This window comes from Marmota monax, unplaced genomic scaffold, assembly GCF_021218885.2.
Source record: "Marmota monax isolate L192 unplaced genomic scaffold, Marmota_monax_Labrador192_F-V1.1 WCK01_AAM20220418_F8-fsc00132, whole genome shotgun sequence".
In the NCBI taxonomy this organism is placed as follows: Eukaryota; Metazoa; Chordata; class Mammalia; order Rodentia; family Sciuridae; genus Marmota; species Marmota monax.
Window position 1 is genome coordinate 5,588,017 of NW_026695199.1, and position 25,003 is coordinate 5,613,019.

A 25,003-nucleotide genomic window follows, 5' to 3' on the forward strand; every position below is an offset into this window, starting at 1 on the left:
ATAAATACCTGCATAATATATAGTTAGTTTGGGGCTAGAATGTAGCACAATGGTAGAGCACTTGTATGTGATAGGCTCTGGATTAAATCCCAGAACCACAAGGGAAAAAAAAAAATCAAAGGCAGGGTGGAGAAAAAAGCAGCAAATCTCAATTCAAATATAAAGACTATAATGTGAAAGACAGTTTGTTTTCTCATGGAGGAGTTTTATTTGCTATAAATAGTTAAATGTTCAACTTAGAATGATTCAAGACATTAATTTTGAAAACATTGAGTAGGGTGATGTCCAATTTGACAAGAGACTCCAAATAAGGAAAACATGATGAAAGTTGACACACTAGACCTAAAGACTCCCAATGATTCTAATAAGTTTCTATTCTTCTGTAAAGAGCATCTGCCATAGACATGTTGGGACATGCTGGGACTCACTGAGTTGCTGGCCATAAAGAACAGCAACCATAGAGATGCTGGTTGCAATTGATAAGGAGTTGTAAGGGTCACTAGCCATAGGCATACTTAACAATGACTGGTTACAATCGATAGGAAGCACAGTTCCATGGACATGTGCAAAGAACATGCCCTATTGCAATTACATCATCTCACTGGACATAACCAATGGACATTGACTTTCACTGGGTGTAACCAATCACCAACTTGGTTATGTTTAAATCGCTTGTCCACCACATCAAGAGGCTGCTTCTAGGACATCAGTGAGACTGGCCACCTTGATATCCATCCTCAGATGACTCCATCATTCCCTGTCGTCCAACCATTGGCTAGAGAGAACCACTGGACAATGACAACAACAACAACGTCTGCTCTTTGGCTAGGGGAAGTCACTTAACCTCTGTCAGGGAGCTTGGGATTGCCCTAGGATTGTGTGATTTGCTTGTAATGGTAATTAGTGTGCATTAAATGTTAGTTGGGGTGCTCCAGCACACCCAACACTTTTTGCATTAATTGTTTATGTTTGATGATTGGTGTGATCCAATATACGCTTGCATTAAAGAAAATCTGCCTCTGAGTAATTATTAACAGCGCAGCTTGCGACATCCTGCTACACTCCCTCACAGATTTGTAGCAAAATTCACGTAATTATCTATTTAGCAAGAAAATTGTTGAAGTTGATGGAGTTTTCCATGGAAATGATCCATTTGACCCCTGTCCAATGACACAGCAATATTTATTGCTTATCATGAAGAGGCTAAAGTATCTCCAATATCAAGGTTTACAAATAAGCTGATTTACAAGACAGCAATATTGCTTATCAGTATTTAAAAAGCACTTGACAAATTCTTATCAAATATATTCTTATCATTTTAAGAGTTATGTTTTCCCATGTGTATAATTTATCACTATGAAAATTTCATCACAAAACTTAGTAACTTCAAACAACAATCATTTTACCGGCTACCAGTTTTGTGAGTCAACTAAGTACGTGCACACACACACACAAACACACCATGTTGGTTCTACATCTCTAGAAAATCCTAATTAGCTAGGTGAGGTGGCCCATGCCTATAATCCCAGTGACTTGCAAGGCTGAAGTAGGAAGGTCGAAAATTCAAAGCCAGCCTCAGCAACTTAGTGAGGCCCTGAACAACTTAGTGAGACCCTGTCTCAAAAATAAACAGCAGGCTGGGTTTGTGGGTTAAGCCCCCCTGAGTTCAATCCCTGGTATAAAGAGAGAGAAAGAGAGAGAGAGAGGTAAATAAAATCCTAACCAATTAACTCTACTTAGATTGTCTAAGATGTCATTGATAGTGTCTGCTGCTCACACTCTTGTAACAGTGTTCTGAGACTGTCCTGTGAAGAGCCGCCACGTAGCTTGGACCTTAGCACTAACCTAAGAGAGTGAGAGTGATATCTGCAAAGCTTCTTAGGGACTGTACTTTGAAGTCACATTTTACCTCTGTAGAGTTCTAGTAGGTCAAATAAGTTCACTAGCCCAGCTTAGAGTCAGAGCAGGAGCCATTATGACAACCATATTGCAGTCTATTGCACAATGCACTCTCAAGGAGCTCCTCTTATTTAACAGCCTCAGAACAATTGTCTTCTCCTATGATCAATTTCATACACTTTATTTTTTTCAATATGAATTTTCATTGCATTCCATGACACTTTTAGTTTTCTGTGCTTTAACATTTATGGAACACTTCCATGTGCTATTTTCAGTACTTTATGTAAATTAACTAATTTAATTTTACCACAGCTTTTCAATTAGGTAATATTATTATTTACATTTTCCCACGAAAACAATCTAGGACATAGAAAGTTTATCTACCTTACCCATGTGACTAAAAGATTTAATGATTCAGTTAGGATTTGGATGTAGGCTTTAAGACTACAACATCTACATGCTTAACCATAATGTGATTAAAGCATAATTTTTAAAACTTTATCTTATTTATTATTTTCTATGAATTTTGAATGCAAGAATAGATAATATTCTCACTGGTCAAATACAATAAGATCGATTAGACTATGACTGATAAATAACTGAAGAGAACATTGTCTTTGTCTTTTTCCTACTTGATGCTAGCAAATTCCTTTCACTCATCTTTCACTCCAAACAAAACAAACAAAAATGTAAAACCCCAAAGTAAAACAAAACAAACCTTAAGCCAACTATTAATAATATATTCCCAAACTATTGTTAAAAATAGATTAAATTTAAGTTAGTATTCATTAACAGGAAATCCATTACTAAAATGTGTATACCAATAGGACTAAAAATAAATTTGTATATTTAATTCCATGGGGAAAAGGAAGTTGATGAAATCCAACACTCAATTCTATATTGAAAAATAATGCATTCAATAAAAGAGAAATTAATTTTCTTCAAATGACTTATAAATCAGTTTTACAAGGAAATCATGGAATCATTTCTATGAAATTTTAAAATAAGACAAAAATGGAATTATCTTCATTACAATTATAAACATAATTTTAGAACTACAAACAATAAAATTAGACAAAGAGGGTAACTAGTCTTGTAAATATTGGAAAGGAAGACATAATTTATCTTTAGTTTTAGTTCATTTAAATGTATATTTGGAAGAATATTACAAAGTACAAGTGAATACATACAGGAAATTAAAAGATATAAAATTTAAATTGAGATATGAGCAGAACTTTATACAAATAGTGAATAGTAGACATACTATAAGAAAGTTAAGTTTTTTATAATACCAACACAAAAGATAACAGTACTAGGTTTTAATTTAACCAGATGTATACAAAACCTATAAAGAAACAATTGTAAACACCCAGAAACACAGAAAGAGTCACTTTTATTAAATTAAATTATTGATTTTCTTTCCATCCTTTTCATATTCTGTTTCTCCCTGCTTTGCCATTTTCAGTCTCTTACTCTGAGTACTCATGCACTCAATATTGAGAAACAAGAGAAGATGATTGCCTATTTAATATAATTTACCAATACTGTCTAAAAGTGGAGAGGTGGTATAATGAATATGGTAGAGGAAAAATTAAAACCCAGGGTAACATTTGCATCTTGTAAAGCTTAGCAAAATATTCTTATATCAATTAATCTGCCTTCTTAGGGGGAAAATTACAAATATATTTTCCTTTTGATTGCAGGAGATTTTCATTGATTTTATAAATAAAAAAGTAAACTTTCCTATCCAGACCTTCTCTAGAAAAAACTATGCAGACACCAAACCAGGTAGGAATAAAGGGAAACTTGGTATTGAGGCTATCTTTATATTCAGCTACTTTGGAAAGCATTTCCTTGGCATTTTTAATTAATAAATTAATTTGTTTATTTTTATGGTACTGGGGATTGAATGCAGGGGCACTCTACCACTGAGCCACACCACTGGCCCTTTTCACTGTATTTAGAGACAAGTTCTCTTTACATTGTCCAGGCTAGCCTCCAACATGTAAATCCTCCTGTTTCAGTCTTCACAGTCACTGGGATTACAGGCATGCACCACCACACCCAGTGGGATACATGATTCTACATGTATTTTACATGATTTTTACATGTATTCTTCATGATTTTATGATGAGTCACACAAAACACTCAAAGGTGTTGAAAGTGTCAATAAGACAATATTAGAAGTTCCCCAAAACACATACCTATATCAATTTACATTTGAAATATAAATACTCTGTTAGCACAATTTAACAATTTCTAAAACTACTAGATCCCTAACAGGAATGCTCTAGTATCTATGATATTGATTTCAACATAAGTACACAAAGGAAACAAACTCCCACTGAAAGACAAAAAACAAAAAATGAATGGGGGTGTGAAAAATATATGGAATAAAAAGATAAGAACATAGCACTGGGACAAAATAGGATCTTCAGAAATAGATAATAAAATTTAATGATTTGGAGATACACTTTATTTCTAAATTAATTCCATTTTTTGTGCAATAAATCTTATCCATGAATTTTCTCCAATAATATTCACAGATGTGACAACTGATCTTGGGAAAACAATAAGATTGGATAAAGTCATTTCAATATGCTTGTACTAAGTAGCTGGCTGCTTAAAAAGCTTGCTGTTGAAAGTCATGTTTTAATAACATGGAAATATTTTATTTATAACACTTTCAATGATCACAAGAAATAAATGAGACATTTGTGCAGGTAGCTTACTAAAAACTACCTATTCTTAGGCCCATTTTTTCCTTCTTGCCTTTCTCAGTTGTCTGAAGAACTCTAGCAAAATAATTGGCTTCCCACATCTCTTTAATAGCAAGTATTTGAAAGAGATTATATTAACTTCTTGTCTGTATATGAAAAGGAATATGTAATATGGAGTAGAGTGTTGTCTTGATTAAAGTGAAATGGGGCATATACTCAACTGTCAAAATCCTCAAAGGGTTTAACTTTTTAGATAAGATCAATGGGAAAAGAGATTAAGAGATTAAGTGGTGTGGGTAGGACAAGTTAGAACAGATCTCATGAGAACAGGGTGGAGTGAAATGAAATAGATATCATTTCCCTTTGGGAAGTGAGGGCCTAATTGTGCTCTGATGAAAAAAAAAAATCTTTAAGCTGTTCATTGAATTTTTTCTTGTTGTTGTTATTATGGATTGAACTCAGGAGGCACTTAACCACTCAGCCACATCTGCAGCCCTATTATTTATATTTTATTCATGCACCACTTCACTTGGCTTTGTTGACTTCTTGAAAAACAACACTTGACCTGATGAATGAGACTTGCCATGGATGAGGGAATAAGGAAAACATTGCCAGACATTTGTCCTTACTGTCCTTATGTCATGGTACATCATCAGTCAGGGGAAAAACAAAACAAAATAAAAAAAAAAAACATTAGAACGAGGTCAATGCAACTGTGTCTTATTTGGAAACTGAATAAGAAATAGAGATGAAAACATTGTTTTAGAAAAATTAATTTGGTGGCAATTTTTTGTAGGGTTTCAAAAGATATAAAGCACTTCTGAAACTAAAATCTAGTAGGAGTCTCACTGTATAGTGCTGAGAGTGAGCTTAAGAGTGAGGGAATCTGAATGGATGTTTGAATCATAGACTAAGAAATGAAGAAGAGGCAATAACCCACAAAAGAGTAAAGGAAAATCTAATTTTTTGTACTTTTCATTCAATGCACAGAAAAATATCTGGAGAATAGTTTAATCTTACAGTATTTTGTTGTTGCTGTTGAATCAAGTCCAGTGAGAAACTTATTCCAAAGAGGAAAACTAGGGAAAGTAGGAATTATTATATTCTGCTAGTGAAATTAGTTAGTGCAGCCAACCCATTACAAAGATTAAAGTCTAGTTCAGATTTTTTTCCCCAGTAACAGACTATAGTAGCAGAAGCCCATATGTATTCAGGCAACATTTACTCATTGTTAGTAAAGATAACAAATAAATAGACACATGATTGGCTTACTTTACTTCCTTCTTAAAAACAATATTCTACATAGCTAGTATTCATAACATGCGTAGACTTATAGAATTAACTCCTTCAAAATATGTTTCTAAAGAGCATGAACACAAGTTGCTTATCCTAAAATAATTTATAATATACACTGTAAATGTATAGAAGCAAATATTTCCAGAATCAGAGGCAATCATTTCTGGGGGATTTGCATTTAGTACTACATTATTCTTCTGCTGGGATTGAAAAGGGGTGTAGTTACAGGGTGAAGGAGTGTTTCAACTATTCCAGACTGAGAGTGTATATTTGCAAAACTGCAACCCACTGATATTTGTATTATGCCTCAGGGAGTCTAAAATGCATTTGAAGTTCCAACTCCTGGAACATGGAAAGGCCCAGCCCAGAGCACTCTAATGAGCTTCAGTTTAAGAACTGTGGCTTTGGATTTAATTTGGCACATGGTGATATGAACTTCAGATAAAAGTTTTTGCTGCACATGGATAGAGGCATAGCTACATGCATGGAAGAACCAGAGTTGAGATATGAATGTTCCCGGAAACGTCTATCGAGAGTCCAAGCACGTAGCCATAGTGTGGGATAGTAGGTAGGAGGGATCCTGGGTCAGGAGGGCAGAGTGAGACTCAGGCTAGTCTTCCTTGGACAGCAGACTGGGAAATTTTCAGTGGCAGCTATACCCTTATCTTGGGTGCTATTAGGGAATCCAAATCTATTCGGAGAAAGATCAAAGTGACCAGAGCACTGCAATGTGTGATCTATAGAAATTGAAAAGGGTTTCCTAAGAGAAGAGGACTGTCCACAGGAAGCAAGTCCTGGTGCTCACAGAGACAGTCTCTAAGAGACAACCTCCAGTCCCCAGGGAAGACCTTAGAGAGAACAATATAGGTCTTTGCCCTTTGGAGACCTGGACATTAAATAAGGTACAGAAAAAAAATTATAGGATCTGGAACATGAACTGTGTTATCCAAATAGAGGAAGATGAGCTATGACTTCAGGAAGAGTTTGACACACCTGGTAAACAGCAGTGGAACACAGTGTCCTGGGTCAATAATTCATCAAAGGAAACCAGTCGAGGCAGGAAATATAGTGTCAGGTTACAAACAGCAGTCATACGATAGGGAGACTGAGGAGGGTAAATACTGTCTTATCTGGTCTAATCTAGGAAAAGGCAGGATTAACCTACAAAACAGGAATGATGGGCCTTGGCTTTGGGAATTAGGAAACTCAGAGGCAGAAGAACAAACTGAAGCCTGATTAATGATGCTGAAAAATTCAAAGTTTTAAAATATGCTTTTTCTTCCCTATAGTCATTTTATTGCTCAGCCAAGATATAACTGCTTTGTTTCTAAAAACTATGGGTCATCTTCTGTTTCTTCAAGTTACAGTTTAAATCTCTGTGCGAAATTAAAGTGTAGTTCCAGATATTTCTTTTTTATAAAGGGCATCAAATTTCTCATTCTGGGCCGCTGTAAAGTAATTTTTCCAGTCACCAGTAATCCCTAAAAAATAAAAAAAAGAAAACATACGAAAGATAAAAATATATCCATTATGAAGAAAAACCTAACATGTACCAAAGGAAAGATTAGAAACCTTAAGAAAAAACTTTGCTTGTATATGAAAACTTTAAAATGTCATTTCCTATCGGAGCATACACCGAGCACGGAGCGGCCGAGTTCTGGCTCCCGGAACTGCCCTGGCCCAGGGCTAGGAGCCCACAGAAACTGCTTCTCGGTCCAGGTCCTGCTGAGGGCCGGTCAGGACTCACCCGTTGCTTTGGTTGCCCGACAAGGGGAATGAAATGCTGCCATTCGCATAGGATACCAACATGGCAGAGATCTGATGTCATCAGAAAGCAGCGGAGGAGAGAACTTCATCAATACCAGCGGCGAAAGAAACAGTTGGTCTCCTGGTAGGGGGGGTGAGGCACAGACACCCGAGTCTCCTCGATTTGTCGTCGAACCAGAGGGGAGGAGCCGGGCCGCCCCCAGCGCCAGGAGCAGGCCCAGCGGCTCGCCAGCGTGGTGACCGCATGACCCCAGTTGGAGAGGGGGCGGAGCGGAGCCGCCACCTGCACCTGCAAGGTGGGCAGACCCGCGACCCAGTGGTACATGGGCTTGGTAGGAGGGGCAGGGCAGAGCCGCCGCCCGCGCTTGCAAGGTAAACAGACCTGTGACAGACTGGTGGGTCAGGCCCAGTGGCCTCCCAGCGTGGTACACACGTCACCCCAACTGGAGTAGGGGCAGAGCAGATCCTTCGCCCACAACCGGATCAGGCCCTGCCGGTGTGGTGGTCACGTGACCCCAATTGGAGTGGGGGTGGAGCGGAACCGCAGGGTGAGCAGACCTGTGACCAACCTGCAGATCAGGCCCAGGGGTCCGCAGGCGTGGTAGGAGGGGCAGGGCAGATCCGCCGCCAGCGCCTGCAAGGTAGGCAGACCTGCGACAGATGGGCAGATCAGGCCCAGGAGCCTGCCGGCATGGTATACACACCACCCTAATTGGAGTAGGGGCAGAGCAGAGTCGCCGCCCGTGCCAGGAACAGGCCCAGCGACCTGCAGGCGGGGTAGTCACGACACCCCAATTGGAGTAGGGGCAGAGCAGAGCCACCACCCGTGCCCGAAAGGTGGGCAGATCTGCGACCGACCAGTGGGACAGGCCCAGTGGCCTGCCGGTACGACAGACACGTCACCCCATTTGGAGTAGGGGCACAGTAGAGCCGCCGCCCGCGCCTGCAGGGTAGGCAAACCTGCAACCGACCGGCGGATCAGGCCTGGTGGCCTGCCGGCGTGGTACACTCGTCACCCCAATTGGAGTAGGGGCAGAACAGAGCCGCCGCCAGCTCCCAGAACAGGCCCAGTGACCTGCCGGCGTGGTAGACACAACACCCCAATTGGAATAAGGAGAGAGCAGAGGCGCCGCCCGCGCCTGCAGGAAAGACATGCAAGCAGTATGAAAAGACAAGGAAAGAAAGGACCACAAGCAATGCAGGTCAACACAACTTTAGAAGAGGTAACAGCTGCAGCAGATGGAATGTCAGATAAAGAATTCAGGATATACATGCTTCAGATGATCTGGAGTATCAAGGAAGACATTAGACAGCAAAATCAGACAATGAAAGATCACTTCGACAATGAATTATGCAAACAAATCCAGGAAGCAAAGGATCAACTATACAGGGAGACAGAGGTTATAAAAAACAAACAAACAGAAATCCTAGAAATGCAGGAAGCAATAAACCAACTTAAAAACTAAATGGAGAATACTACCAGCAGAGTAGAACACTTAGAAGAAAGAACATCAGACAATGAAGACAAAGTATTTCAACTGGAAAAGAACATAGACAGCTCAGCAAGACTGTTAAGAAACCATGAGCAGAACATCCAAGAAATATGGGATAACATTAAGAGACCAAACTTAAGAGTCATTGGGATACAGGAAGATACAGAGCTCCAAACCAAAGGAATGAGCAGTCTATTCAATGAAATAATACGAGAAAACTTCCCAGACTTGAAGAATGAGACAGAATCCCAAATCCTAGAAGCCTACAGGATGCCGAATGTGCAAAATCATAAGAGATCCACACCTAGACACAATATAATGAAGATGCCCAAAATACAGAATAAGGAGAGAATTTTAAAAGCTACAAGAGAAAGGAAGCAGATTACATTTAGGGGTAAGCCAATCAGGATAACAGCTGATCTTTCAACACAGACGCTGAAAGCTAGAAGATCCTGGAATAACATATTTCAAACACTGAAAGAAAATGGGTTCCAACCAAGAATTGTGTATCCAGCGAAATTAAGCTTCAGGATGGAAGATGAAATTAAAACCTTCCACGATAAACAAAAGTTTAAAGAATTCGCAGCTAGAAAACCATCTCTAAAAAACATCCTCGCCAAAGCATTACAGGAAGAGGAAATAGAAAATAACAATGAAAACCAACAGTGGGAGGTAGGACAGTAAAGGGGGGGGAAATAATCAAAGAGGAAAACAAACCATGTTTAGTAACATAAATAAACAAATATGGCTGGAAGAACAACCCATATCTCAATAATAACCCTAAATGTTAATGGCTTAAACTCACCAATTAAGAGACACAGGCTAGTAGAATGGATCACAAAACAAGACCCAACAATATGCTGCCTACAGGAGATGCATTTGATAGGAAAAGACATACATAGACTGAAGGTGAAAGGTTGGGAAAAATCATATTACTCATATGGACTTCGGAAACAAGCAGGAGTGTCCATACTCATATCAAATAAAATAGATTTCAAGCCAAAGTTAATCAAAAGGGTTAAAGAGGGACACTACATACTGCTTAAGGGAACCATACACCAACAAGACATAACAATCATAAATATTTATGCCCCAAACAATGGTGCAGCTATGTTCGTCAAACAAACTCTTCTCAAGTTCAAGAGTCTAATAGACCACCATACAATAATCATGGGAGACTTCAACACACCTCTCTCCCCACTGGACAGATCTTCCAAACAAAAGTTGAATAAGGAAACTATAGAACTCAATAACACAATTAATAACCTAGACTTAATTGACATATATAGAGTATACCACCCAACATCAAGCAGTTACACTTTTTTCTCAGCAGCACATGGATCCTTCTCAAAAATAGATCATATATTATGTCACAGGGCAACTCTTAGACAATATAAAGGAGTAGAGATAATACCATGCATCTTATCTGATCATAATGGAATGAAACTGAAAATCAACTATAAAAGAAGGAAGGAAAAAGCATACATCACTTGGAGAATGGACAATAGGTTACTGAAAGATCAATGGGTTATAGAAGACATCAAGGAGGAAATTAAAAAATTCTTAGAGATGAATGAAAATACAGACACAACATATGGGAATCTATGGGACACATTGAAAGCAGTTCTAAGAGGAAAATTCATTGCTTGGAGTTCATTCCTTAAAAAAAGAAAAAACCAACAAATAAATGATCTCATACTTCATCTCAAAATCCTTGAAAAAGAAGAGCAAAACAACAGCAAAAGAAGTAGAAGGCAAGAAATAATTAAAATCAGAGCTAAAATTAATGAAATCGAAACAAAAGAAACAATTGAAAAAATTGACAAAACTAAAAGTTGGTTCTTTGAAAAAATAAACAAAATCGACAGACCCTTAGCCATGCTAGCGAAGAGAAGAAGAGAGAGAACTCAAATTACTAGCATACGGGATAAAAAAGGCAATATCACAACAAACACTTCAGAAATACAGAAGATAATCAAAAACTATTTTAAATCCTTATACTCCAATAAATTAGAAGATAGTGAAGGCATAGATAAATTTCTTAAGTCATATGATCTGCCCAGATTGAGTCAGGAGGATATAGACAACCTAAACAGACCAATATCAATTGAGGAAATAGAAGAAACCATAAAAAGACTACAACTAAGAAAAGCCCAGGACCGGATGGGTATACAGCAGAATTTTACAAAACCTTTAAAGAAGAACTAATACCAATAATTTTCAAGCTACTTCAGGAAATAGAAAAAGAGGGAGAACTTCCAAATTCATTCTATGAGGCCAACATCACCCTGATACCTAAACCAGACAAAGACACTTCAAAGAAAGAAAACTACAGACCAATATCTCTAATGAACCTAGATGCAAAAATCCTCAATAAAATTCTGGCAAATCAGATACAAAAACATATCAAAAAAATTGTGCACCATGATCAAGTAGGATTCATTCCTGGGATGCAAGGCTGGTTCAATATACGGAAATCAATAAATGTTATTCACCACATCAATAGACTTAAAATAAGAACCATATGATCATCTCGATAGATGCGGAAAAAGCATTCGACAAAGTACAGCATCCCTTTATGTTCAAAACTCTAGAAAAACTAGGGATAACAGGAACATACCTCAATATTGTAAAAGAATTCTATGCTAAGCCTCAGGCTAGCATCATTCTGAATGGAGAAAAACTGAAGGCATTCCCTCTAAAATCTGGAACAAGACAGGGATGCCCTCTCTCTCCACTTCTCTTCAACATAGTTCTCGAAATACTAGCCAGAGCAATTAGACAGACGAAAGAAATTAAAGGCAGAAAAATAGGAAAAGAAGAACTTAAATTATCACTATTTGCAGATGATATGATTCTATACCTAGCAGACCCAAAAGGGTCTACAGAGAAACTATTAGAGCTAATAAATGAATTCAGCAAAGTGGCAGGATATAAAATCAACACGCATAAATCAAAGGCATTCCTGTATATCAGCGACAAATCCTCTGAAATGGAAATGAGGACAACCACTCCATTCACAATATCTTCAAAAAAAATAAAATACTTGGGAAGCAACCTAACAAAAGAGGTGAAAGACTTATACAATGAAAACTACAGAACCCTAAAGAGAGAAATAGAAGAAGATCTTAGAAGATGGAAAAATATACCCTGTTCATGGATAGGCAGAACTAACATCATCAAAATGGCGATATTACCAAAAGTTCTCTATAGGTTTAATGCAATGCCAATCAAAATCCCAATGGCATTTCTTGTAGAAATAGAGAAAGCAATCATAAAATTCATATGGAAAAATAAAAGACCCAGAATAGCAAAAACAATGCTAAGCAGGAAGTGTGAATCAGGCGGTATAGCGATACCAGACTTCAAACTATACTACAGAGCAATAGTAACAAAAACAGCATGGTACTGGTACCAAAACAGGCGGGTAGACCAATGGTACAGAATAGAGGACACAGAAACCAATCCACAAAACTACAACTATCTTATATTTGATAAAGGGGCTAAAAGCATGCAATGGAGGAAGGATAGCATCTTCAACAAATGGTGCTGAGAAAACTGGAAATCCATATGCAACAAAATGAAACTGAATCCCTTTCTCTCGCCATGCACAAAAGTGAATTCAAAATGGATCAAGGAGCTTGATATCAAATCAGAGACGTGCCGTCTGATAGAAGAAAAAGTTGGCTACGATCTACATTCGGTGGGGTCGGGCTCCAAATTCCTCACTAGGACACCCATAGCACAAAATTTAATAACTAGAATCAACAAATGGGACTTACTCAAACTAAAAAGTTTTTTCTCAGCAAAAGAAACAATAAGAGAGGTAAATAGGGAGCCTACACCCTGGGAACAAATCTTTACTCCTCACACTTCAGATAGAGCCCTAATATCCAGAGTATACAAAGAACTCCAAAAATTAGACAATAAGAGAACAAACAACCCAATTAACAAATGGGCCAAGGACCTGAACAGACACTTCTCAGAGGAGGACATACAGTCAATCAATAAGTACATGAAAAAATGCTCACCATCTCTAGCTGTCAGAGAAATGCAAATCAAAACCACCCTAAGATACCATCTCACTCCAGTAAGATTGGCAGCCATTATGAAGTCAAACAACAACAAGTGCTGGCGAGGATGTGGGGAAAAGGGTACACTTGTACATTGCTGGTGGGACTGCAGATTGGTGCAGCCAATTTGGAAAGCAGTATGGAAATTTCTTGGAAAGCTGGGAATGGAGCCACCATTTGACCCAGCTATTCCCCTTCTTGGTCTATTCCCTAAAGACCTAAAAAGAGCATGCTACAGGGACACTGCTACATCGATGTTCATAGCAGCACAATTCACAATAGCAAGACTGTGGAACCAACCTAGATGCCCTTCAATAGACGAATGGATAAAAAAATGTGGCATTTATACACAATGGAGTATTACTCTGCATTAAAAAATGACAAAATCATAGAATTTGCAGGGAAATGGATGGCATTAGAGCAGATTATGCTAAGTGAAGCTAGCCAATCCCTAAAAAACAAATGCCAAATGTCTTCTTTGATATAAGGAGAGTAACTAAGATCAGATTAGGGACGAAGAGCAGGAGAAGAAGATTAACATTTAACAGGGATGAGAGGTGGGAGGGAAAGGGAGATAGAAGGGAAATTGCATGGAAATGGAAGGAGACCCTCAGGGTTATACAGTGGAGGGGGTAGAGAGAGAGGAGGGGAGGGGAGGGGAGAGGTGGGGAGGGGGATGGTGGAGGATGGGAAAGGCAGCGGAGCACAACAGACACTAGTATGGCAATATGTAAATCAGTGGATGTGTAACTGATGTGATTCTGCAATCTGTGTATGGGGTGAAGGTGGGAGTTCATAATCCACTTGAATCAAAGTGTGGAATATGATATGTCAAGAAATTTGTAATGTTTTCAACAACCAACAATAAAAAATTTAAAAAATAAATAAATAAATAAAATGTCATTTCCTTAAAAAGTTGGACATTTTCTCTCATCTGTAAATGTGACTTATAACTAAACATACAGTCTAAACTTTAAAAAGTTAGAAAGGCTGATTTTCTTATACAAATACATGGAAGTAAATTTTTTTCCTGAGAGAGATTCTTTTACTTTTTCTGACTGTTCTGGGTCATGGGGTTATCAGTGAATCCTCTGGATCAATAGTGAGGGCATAGTATATTTCCTGAGTTACTTTGGGAAAATGTACAAAGAAGATTCATTAGCCCAAAAAACTATGAAACAGAAAGCTGATGAGTATAGTTTTCTAGTATTTATAAGTGAAAATGTAATGATATTTGGAAGATACTTGTTTTCATCAGGTTTGCACCTTTTTTGCAGTTTTGGTAAAAAATAATAATAATAAAATCACACATATAACATCCCTGAACATCTTTTCAAAAATTAAATGGGGGGGGTATAAATTTACATTTAATTTCTCATACTTGGATGGTTATAAAAATTATTTTTTTAAATGAATGAACTGTTAATGTGCAACAAATATTCTTGGAATAATACTTTTCCCATTTTATAAAATATTAATTATACCACATTGAATTACAAACTATGTTAATTCATGATACTTAAATAAAACTTCTAAGTTCTCTAAGTGAAAAAGTCCTTCTAACAAGGTTGTTTCCTTGGTTATTATACTTTATTTTATGTTCACCAGATGTCAGTAGCTCTTTGTAATGTACATGAAGATCAACACAGACATATTTGGGGTAGTTCATCTTCAAAGATGTCATTAAAAACAGAGAACACAAATTTAAGAAATAAAAAGTTGTACATTAAGCATTATAGGGGTCTTCTGATCTGTGAATAAATTATACAATATACACAAACACTTTGTAATAATTTTTTAAATAAACTAAACACTAACTAAAGGCCAGATATTTGTTTTGTTGCAATTTGGGACATTGGATATCATCTGTCCCCTCCCTATTATGGTGTCTGTTGTGCCACTAAATGAGGACATTGATTTTTCCATGAAGTAGCCTTCAAGACTGGGCGTGACTAACTCCTGTGTCCTATACCCGTTTCAGCATTCAATTTTATGATTCTTATACCCCATCATTAGCTCTGTGAAGCAAATGTTTGTGTCATTTATCCCTAAATGGCCTAGATAATAGTGCTTCAAATAGGTATTCAAAAAGAGCTTTTCCTGTATGTGAATTTTTAAGTGAATACATGAAAGAATGAATGAATGAATCTTGAACTATGTAGACTCATAATATTTATTTATTTCTTTTTTGGTTGTAACTGGACACAATATCTTTATTTTATTTATTTATTTTTTATGTGGTGCTGAGGAGCAAACCCAGGGCCTCCCACATACTAGGTGAGCACTCTATAGCTGAGCCACAATCACAGCCCCGACTCATAATATTTATTACTTCTTTATGTGTAGTTTAGAAAATGTCCTAAATGCTTTCATTTCATTTGCTACAATCTTCCCACAAAGCTTGAGCCATAGATGTTAATATTTTCCCCATTTTGTCAGTGAGGTAGGCATAGTTTTGGTGGAGGACTTGATGTATTAAATGTCATAGATTTTAGCAAATGCATAGCCTGGATATATGCTTTAGATCTATCTAACCACAAATGTTTGATCTGTGTCACCACTAGAGGAGATACAAAAACTGACCCATTATTAGACAGGCATACTCTTTACTGTTGAAATTGGAGAAGTCATAGCATCCAAATAAAGAGCTGGTCTCCTCTACTTGTACATCTTATGAGATACTATAGGATGGCCTCTATTTTCATGTGATTGGAGGTAAAACTCTCCTGGAAATTACATAACTTTAACTCCTGGACAAAATTTGCATGGGGAAAAGCAACAAATAATTGATTTCCATCCTGTCAAAAACTACTATTATATTTATGTGTTTATTCCACACAAGACCAGTGTTCATCAAACAGAGTAACCAGTTACTGTTCCCAACTTTATGCTCAGGAACCTCAGCCCTGACACTAGCCAAAGTAACCAGTGGTCATAGAAAGAAGGAGGGTACAAAAATACTCTGATGTTTAATGTTAATATATCTTCCTACAAATAGGCAATTCAAACATCGTAAAAATAATCCAGGGACTGGCATGTCAGGCTGAGGACAGCCATGTTGAAAGTCCTTGATATGCTCTCACATAATTGATTTTGTTACAGATGAGCTTGACTGATATTTATTCTTTCTCTCTCCACCAGCATGATAATGTTCCAGAAGTGGAGAAAAAAAAATGGACAATTTGTATTCATCTGTTCAGTCCTTTTCAAAATATGAATTTGATGTATTTTTCTAAACTTTGTGGTAAAGGATACATACTACCTTTAAAAATCCATTTTGAAGAAGGAAATATTAAATGTGACTCCTTGAGAAATGATTTTTTTTACACAATTTTCTTAAATGAGGTAAAACTGTATGTCAAAAACAAATGCTATATTCTTCTATGTTAAATTTGTACCCTATGTATCCTGTAATTCAGATAGTATCTATGGGGAGCAACAATTTCCCAAAGTGCTAAAAATTTTTAAAAAATGCTTTCTTTTGGTGAATCTCCTTTGTAAATTTATCACTATTGTCTAAATGAACTGGTGGCTGTAAAGAACAGAGTTCTGTAACTGAGTAAAATTCATATATCATTGAGGAGTGGAAAGGGGCCTATACCAATGTAGACAAAGAATTAAAGAAGTAAGAATGACAAACTTGGAATTATATCACAATTGTCAAAAAATCATTCTCACTTAACAGAATAGTAAATAACAGGAGAAATATTCTTCAGATATTTAATGTTTTCTACAAAGAGCTTTCACACATTGCTTCATTTAATAATGTTGACTCTAATTGAGCAAATTTTGGTGCTAGGTAAATATCAGTGTCCTATTTTTACAGATGAAGAACTGAAGCCTAAAGAGGCTAAGTAATGCAGAAGAGGTCATAGAGATAATCCTCCACAAGAAAGTAAAACAGAAAATTAAAATGAACAAAGAATTTACCTTTACGCATGAAAGGGGATTTGCTGTGATCCAACATTGCAGTGGGCAGGTGTGTGTAATTCACCAGAGGATTGTCCTTCATCACTTCAAATGAGGTGTGATGGATGATCTTATCCAAGATCTCATCATTTAGGTTCTTCTCTAGAAATCTAGTAATCTTCTTGATTTCCTCCTTTGGATTCTATCAGTGGGTAAAACACACATCCAAGGAAATGAAAATTGTGTAAATGACTATCATAATGTAAAAAATACACATTTATTATTTTCTTATGGGTTGACTCTAAATGTTGAAGGAAATTTATAGTGTGTTGGGTGTATTCTCCTTAATTTTTAAAGTAATTAAACATTGGCAACTCAAAATATTTTCACTTTTTAGACTAACTGATTATGCCCAACTTTGTTGGTCATAAACTCTTAAGAAATAGTAGATTCCAGGGCTCAGTAGAGAGTATTTGCCTAGCATGCTTAGCCATGGGTTTAATCTGAGCACCTCTAAAAAGGAAAAAGAAGAAAGAAAGAAAGAATGATTGATTCAAAGGTGCAAAGATATCAAGACCTAAACTACTCATTAAATATTAAGGATAAAATGAGCAAAATATGAAAAGTGGATCATTTTCAGTTGTTAATGACATAAACTTATCTTTGTAACTTCTTTGGAAGCATTTAAGCCTATGTGGATGTGTCTAGAAAGATTTTGGGAAAGTTAAGCTGAAGTTGAGAGTGATGAGTTAGAATTTACTAAACTGCATTTTCTATTTGTATGTTGGAGAGTGACATAAATATTCATGGAAAAAGTGAACATGGAATGATTGCTCAAATGTAGCAAACAATTAAAAAAAAAAAAAACTTGAGTTGTGGACAGTATCCAAAGGTTACTCATGAGTGCAAAATCTGGGTAAATGTAAATTTAGAAGAAAAATTTGAAAAGAAAGGATGGTCAAAAGAAACATAGTAATGAAGAGACAAGAATAATGAATATAAGTCATGGATTTTATAATTAGAATGTTATTAATGATGGAATAAAGATGGATAAGAAGATATAGGAGATAGAAAAGCAATGATATTATTTTGGACTTGATAGATTAATTTTAAAAGTAAACATTAATCTTTATATCCTAAACAGGGCAGGGATGTTATCCAGAATAAATATCCACCACTTTTACCTCTTTCATATCTTCATAGTACAAGAAAAGTATTGGATGTTCTTCCTTTTTCTTCCACCAGCCCTTCACATGATTAAACCATGAACCATAGGCCACTAAAACCAGGGGGAAAAAAGTCTATTTCCATAAGCATTTATTAAATCAATTTTTCCTGAACAATAAGTTAAATCGTAAAGACATTTTGTGGAATTTGGTGATCACTGGAACTGAGAATATAAAATCATTTTTTAAAAGGTAAAATTAGATATTTTTACATGTATAAGCAATTAAATTTTTTAAATGTGAAATACAAAGGAAACATTTCAAATAAAAATACAATGACTGCTAATAAATTACACTCGACCTCACAAGGAAGGAAACTATTTTTATACACATTGTTCACAACATATATCTGACTATTATAAATACAATTCAAGCTTAAACTTAAAACTTAAAACAGATCTAACTAGTGATTTGGGCAAGTTAAACAATATTTATTGTGAGCAGAGAATGAGAATGGATTTCTAGCAACTGAGAAAGGATTCTAAAATACTTTCATTATACCAATGATTCATATCAGGTTTACAAATTGAATGTCAGAGTAAAATGTTAGATATATTTCATTTAATTTTATAAAATAAAATTTGAATGCATTTCTCCTGGATTTGAATGTACTGACTTGAAAAAAAATTTTTTTGAATGAAAAAGTCATTACATTAACAGTAATGGTTAATAGTATTGTTTAAAATTTAAAAAAATTATAAATTATAAGCTAAGGCCTACTTACCATCTCCAGTCATAAATTTCTCCAGATATTCTTCCCATGTTCCAGGAAAAGGTTGAAAATTATTCATTAAGTCAAAATGGTAAAATGATACTGCAACATCCTTGGCATTTCGAGCAAGATAAATCATCTTCAGGAGGAAGGAAAAAGAAAATGAAATGGAAGGTATTTTTACCAAGAATAAAATTTAAAAACTATAGGTAATTAAAATGGCAGAGTAGGTTTTCTCCTAGAAACTATGGGACCACAATGTTTCTTCATCAACACCTCAAATATAGAATCAGTGTACCCTTTTCCCCACATCCTCGCCAGCACTTGTTGTTGTTTGACTTCATAATGGCTGCCAATCTTACTGGAGTGAGATGGTATCTTAGGGTGGTTTTGATTTGCATTTCTCTGACAGCTAGAGATGGTGAGCATTTTTTCATGTACTTGTTGATTGACTGTATGTCCTCCTCTGAGAAGTGTCTGTTCAGGTCCTTGGCCCATTTGTTAATTGGGTTGTTTGTTCTCTTATTGTCTAATTTTTGGAGTTCTTTGTATACTCTGGATATTAGGGCTCTATCTGAAGTGTGAGGAGTAAAGATTTGTTCCCAGGGTGTAGGCTCCCTATTTACCTCTCTTATTGTTTCTTTTGCTGAGAAAAAACTTTTTAGTTTGAGTAAGTCCCATTTGTTGATTCTAGTTATTAAATTTTGTGCTATGGGTGTCCTATTGAGGAATTTGGAGCCCGACCCCACAGTATGTAGATCGTAGCCAACTTTTTCTTCTATCAGACGGCACGTCTCTGATTTGATATCAAGCTCCTTGATCCATTTTGAATTCACTTTTGTGCATGGCGAGAGAAAGGGATTCAGTTTCATTTTGTTGCATATGGATTTCCAGTTTTCCCAGCACCATTTGTTGAAGATGCTATTCTTCCTCCATTGCATGCTTTTAGCCCCTTTATCAAATATAAGATAGTTGTAGTTTTGTGGATTGGTTTCTGTGTCCTCTATTCTGTACCATTGGTCCACCCGCCTGTTTTGGTACCAGTACCATGCTGTTTTTGTTACTATTGCTCTGTAGTATAGTTGGAAGTCTGGTATCGCTATACCGCCTGATTCACACTTCTTGCTTAGCATTGTATTTTATTTTTTTTGAAGATATTGTGAATGGAGTGGTTGTCCTCATTTCCATTTCAGAGGATTTGTCACTGATATACAGGAATGCCTTTGATTTATGCGTGTTGATTTTATATCCTGCCACTTTGCTGAATTCATTTATTAGCTCTAATAGTTTCTCTGTAGACCCTTTTGGGTCTGCTAGGTATAGAATCATATCATCTGCAAATAGTGATAATTTAAGTTCTTCTTTTCCTATTTTGATGCCTTTAATTTCTTTCGTCTGTCTAATTGCTCTGGCCAGTGTTTCGAGAACTATGTTGAAGAGAAGTGGAGAGAGAGGGCATCCCTGTCTTGTTCCAGATTTTAGAGGGAATGCCTTCAGTTTTTCTCCATTCAGAATGATGCTAGCCTGAGGCTTAGCATAGATTGCTTTTACAATATTGAGGTATGTTCCTGTTATCCCTAGGTGCTGCCAATTTGGAAAGCAGTATGGAGATTTCTTGGAAAGCTGGGAATGGAGCCACCATTTGACCCAGCTATTCCCCTTCTTGGTCTATTCCCTAAAGACCTAAAAAGAGCATGCTACAGGGACACTGCTACATCGATGTTCATAGCAGCACAGTTCACAATAGCAAGACTGTGGAACCAACCTAGATGCCCTTCAATAGATGAATGGATAAAAAAAATGTGGCATTTATACACAATGGAGTATTACTCTGCATTAAAAAATGACAAAATCATAGAATTTACAGGGAAATGGATGGCATTAGAGCAGATTATGCTAAGTGAAGCTAGCCAATCCCTAAAAAACAAATGCCAAATGTCTTCTTTGATATAAGGAAAGTAACTAAGAACAGAGTAGGGACGAAGAGCAGGAGAAGAAGATTAACATTTAACAGGGATGAGAGGTGGGAGGGAAAGGGAGAGAGAAGGGAAATTGCACGGTAATGGAAGGAGACCCTCAGGGTTATACAGTGGAGGGGGTAGAGAGAGAGGAGGGGAGGGGAGAGGAGAGGTGGGGAGGGGGGATGGTGGAGGATGGGAAAGGCAGCGGAGCACAACAGACACTAGTATGGCAATTTGTAAATCAATGGATGTGTAACTGATGTGATTCTGCAATCTGTGTATGGGGTGAAGGTGGGAGTTCATAACCCACTTGAATCAAAGTGTGGAATATGATATGTCAAGAAATTTGTAATGTTTTGAACAACCCACAATAAAAAATTAAAAAAATATATAGAATCAGTTTAATTGATTTTTTCTAGTAGGGCAATGCTTGTATGAAATGAGAACCTGAGACATCTGTATGCTTTGGAAAAACCTTGTTAGTTTCTGGCTCCCTTAACTCTGTGGTCTACAAAGAAACCATGACATCTTTAGGGAGCACAAAGAATACCAACCAATTTGAAAATAACAAATTGTGAGACTTTGGGGCCCTAAACTCTACCACTTAAGTACCTGGAAGCACATGACAGTTGAAAAAGATGACTGCAGTGGAGAGCAAGGACAGGCATTAAATTCAGTTTATAGGGGTATCAGTTTAGAAACTGGAAGACACAGATCCACTTGCCCTTGCTTTTCTCCTCTAAAGATCACTAAAACCCTAGAAATTTTTCAACAGACAGTGATATAGGAACACTGAAACTATACCAAATAGTCACCTCCTAACTTGAGGACATCAATATAGTAAGCTCCCTCTGTGGTTTTTTTTTGTTTTGTTTTGTTTTTAATCTCTTGTATGCTGTGAATTGGGCAACAAGGAGGTTTGTGACCTGGAACTATTAGCAATCATAAACCAAATAAAACAATATCCAGAAAAACCTGATCCTAGACAAAGGATCAGGAAATATAAGCCCAAAAGAGACATACAGGAAAATCCCAAACTCTATTCTACACCTGGGGCCCATCTACATGACTTGACCTACTGCCAGTAATGGCAGTGACACCCTGGGCTTTCATAGCTTCTGTTCCACAGCTGGGGCCCTCATGGGTAGTTCCATGTACCACAGCAGAAACAACAGCAGAGCTCTGTTTCTGCATGCCCTCCACCAGGTGGCACAAGGAGACCCAGCCATGAAGGTTCTGTCCTCCTTTCAAAAAGTCAGTCAGCACTAGCAGGTCCAAGGGGGTACCATATGCCTCTGCATATAGCATGAGCAGGGACAAAGCAAGATCACCAACAAACCCAGAATGTCAACACAAGAAAAACATTGCAGGGACTCGTGAAAATAAACTCCTATAGGAACAAAGTTCCCAAAATACAGTAAAAATTTATATGCTAAACCTCAACCGGATAAATAACTACTAAAATAATCCCCAAAACATAATGAAAATATATAGGATCCAAATAAAAATCATTTGTCTTACCCCAAACTAGGAAAATAATAATTTAAATGTGAAAAGACAAAAGACACCAATACTAATATGTATTAAGACACCAATACTAATATGTATTAAATTTTGACTTATCTGGCCAATATTCTAAAACAACTTCATAAAGAAGCTTCAAGATTCAATTACAATTTTTCTTGAAACAAATAAAAACATAAGAAAGAATCATTTTATACATGAAAAGTTTTATATACATGGGAATTATAGATCTAAAATATACAATAACTGAAATAAAAAGCTTAATAAATGGACTTAATAGTACTATAGCTGTAATAGAGAATAAAATCAGCATGCCTGAAGATATATCAATAGAATTTACCAGATGTATGAGACAGAGAGAAAAAAGACTAAACAGAAATGAAAAAGTACCTTGGGGATCTGTGAGACAATAACAAAAGATTTCATGATCCTATATTCAGAATACTAGAATGATAGGAGAAAGAATAAAAAAAGTTTCTGAACAATGATTTGGAGAATTAATTAATAAAACCATCCATATTATTATGGTTTGTATATGAGGGGTCCCCCAAAAGCTCCTGTGTTAATGCAGAAATACCCAGAGGTAAAATGATTGGCTTGTGAGAGCTGAAATGAATCTTACTTTGAATGGACTAACTGGGTGGTAACTGTAGATAGGTGGGGCATAGTTGAAAGAAGTGGGTCACTGGGAGTATGAGTTGGAAGGGTTCGATTTCTCTATGGTTTTCCTCTCTCTCTCTCTCTCTCTCTCTCTCTCTCTCTCTCTCTCTCTCTCTCTCTCTCTCGGCCACCATGAACAGAGCAGGGTTCCTCCACCATGCCTTTCCTCCATGAAGTTCTACTTCTCTCCTTGGGCCCAAAGTACTAGAGTCAGTCCACCAAGGACCAAACTTCTGAAACCATGAGCCTAAAATAAACTTTTCTTCTTCTAGGTTTCTCTTGTCAGGTATTTTGATCACAGAAACAAAATGCTAACACTCATGCATATTTAAAAAAATAAATCTACAGATCCAAAAAGCCAAAAGAACTTCAAAAAGGAGAAACCCAAATAAAGTCAGACTGTTATGGTCTGAGCTTAATCAATATAGATTACAGATTATAAGTTATAGATTATAGGTTATGAAATATTAATTAATAAGTAGGACGATAGGATTATGTAATAAGTGTTATAGAATAAATAATGTTAAACTGTTTCTAAGATGTTAAAAATTGTTTTTCTGTACTTCATATGCCCACAAATGTGCTCAAACCCAGGATGTGTTGTCTGTTTTGCTCTGCTAACTGCTGTCTCCGCCCTTGTATCCTGCTTGCTTGACTGCACCTACATTTCCTAGGGTATGTTTTTTTCCCCTTATAAACCCCACAGAACTGGGACCTGATGCAGTTCCTTGCAGAGACAATTTGGGTCCTGCAGGGAGCAGTCCCATCTGGCTACATAAAAGACTCTAATTTGGACAAAATTCTAAATGAGAGTGTTTTCTGAGCAATCAGCCCACAATAAGACCAAGACAAATTTGTAAATAAACTTCTGAAATATAAGGACAAATAAAAATCTTAAAAACCAGCCGGCGAGATGCAACACTGCATACTAAACACCATTGATTTGAATGGCAATGAGTTTATCAACCAAAAATCATGGAAGCCAAAGAAGTGGCATAATACTTTTCAAGTACAGAAAGCAAAATATTGTCAACTCCAAATCTATATGCAGTTAAAACTGTACTTTAGGCAGGAAGGGAAATAAAGATATTCTCAAATAAAAGGGGGAAAAAAACTACTACTTGCAGATCTATCTTAAGAAATGGCTGATGGAACCTCTGGAGAAAAAAAGGAAATAATCATAGAAGAATTAAATCTTCAAAAAGAAAAAGAGCAAGAAAATGGGTAAAAGAGAGGTAACATAAAGGAATATCTTTGACTTAGTGAGTTTCTTCTTTATATTTTATAATTGAAGCAAAGTTGCACCAGCATGTGATGAGGCACTTTATTCATGTCCAGGAAACACTTTAGACCATTATGTTTAACATATGGGGAGGAAATAAAATTGAAGATATCTATATTTTCTTTGAAGGAGAAAAATATTGACAACTTATCACAATAGTCTGTGATAAGTTATATATATATTTATATATTTTAGTGATATCTAGAGCAGTCACTAAGAAAAAATATATCTAAAAACAAAAACAATAACAAAAAAACTCAAAAACATTATAAACAAGTCAATATGAAACTCTTTTTAAAATAATTCTGGTAAATGGTTCTGGTAAACAAAGAAATGAAAAAAAAATAGAAACAATGGTATGACAAACAACAAAACGCAGAGGAAAAAACATGATGGATTTCAGTTTTAAAATCTCAATAAGGAGGGGAGGCAGGGATAGGGAGGGCAGCAGAATACAACTGACACTAGGATTGCTGTATGT

The 25,003-nt window shown here is 36.5% G+C and overlaps 1 protein-coding gene across 2 annotated transcripts in view; it reads right to left on the reverse strand.

Annotated features, from left to right (window-relative positions):
• The window catches only part of LOC124082304 (sulfotransferase 1B1), a 38,679-nt gene that overhangs the window by 5,399 nt on the left and 8,277 nt on the right, over positions 1-25,003 (reverse strand). The window contains exons 5-8 of one of the 2 annotated variants that reach the window (XM_058574055.1): positions 19,108-19,234; positions 18,342-18,436; positions 17,179-17,359; positions 4,331-7,396 (exon numbers count right to left, since the gene is read on the reverse strand). In XM_058574055.1, coding sequence (XP_058430038.1) covers positions 7,302-7,396; positions 17,179-17,359; positions 18,342-18,436; positions 19,108-19,234 — 498 coding nt within the window. In that variant the 3' untranslated portion in view covers positions 4,331-7,301. Of the gene's footprint in view, positions 1-4,330; positions 7,397-17,178; positions 17,360-18,341; positions 18,437-19,107; positions 19,235-25,003 lie in introns of those variants that run through there. The other variant, XR_009225333.1, reaches the window with a different exon arrangement.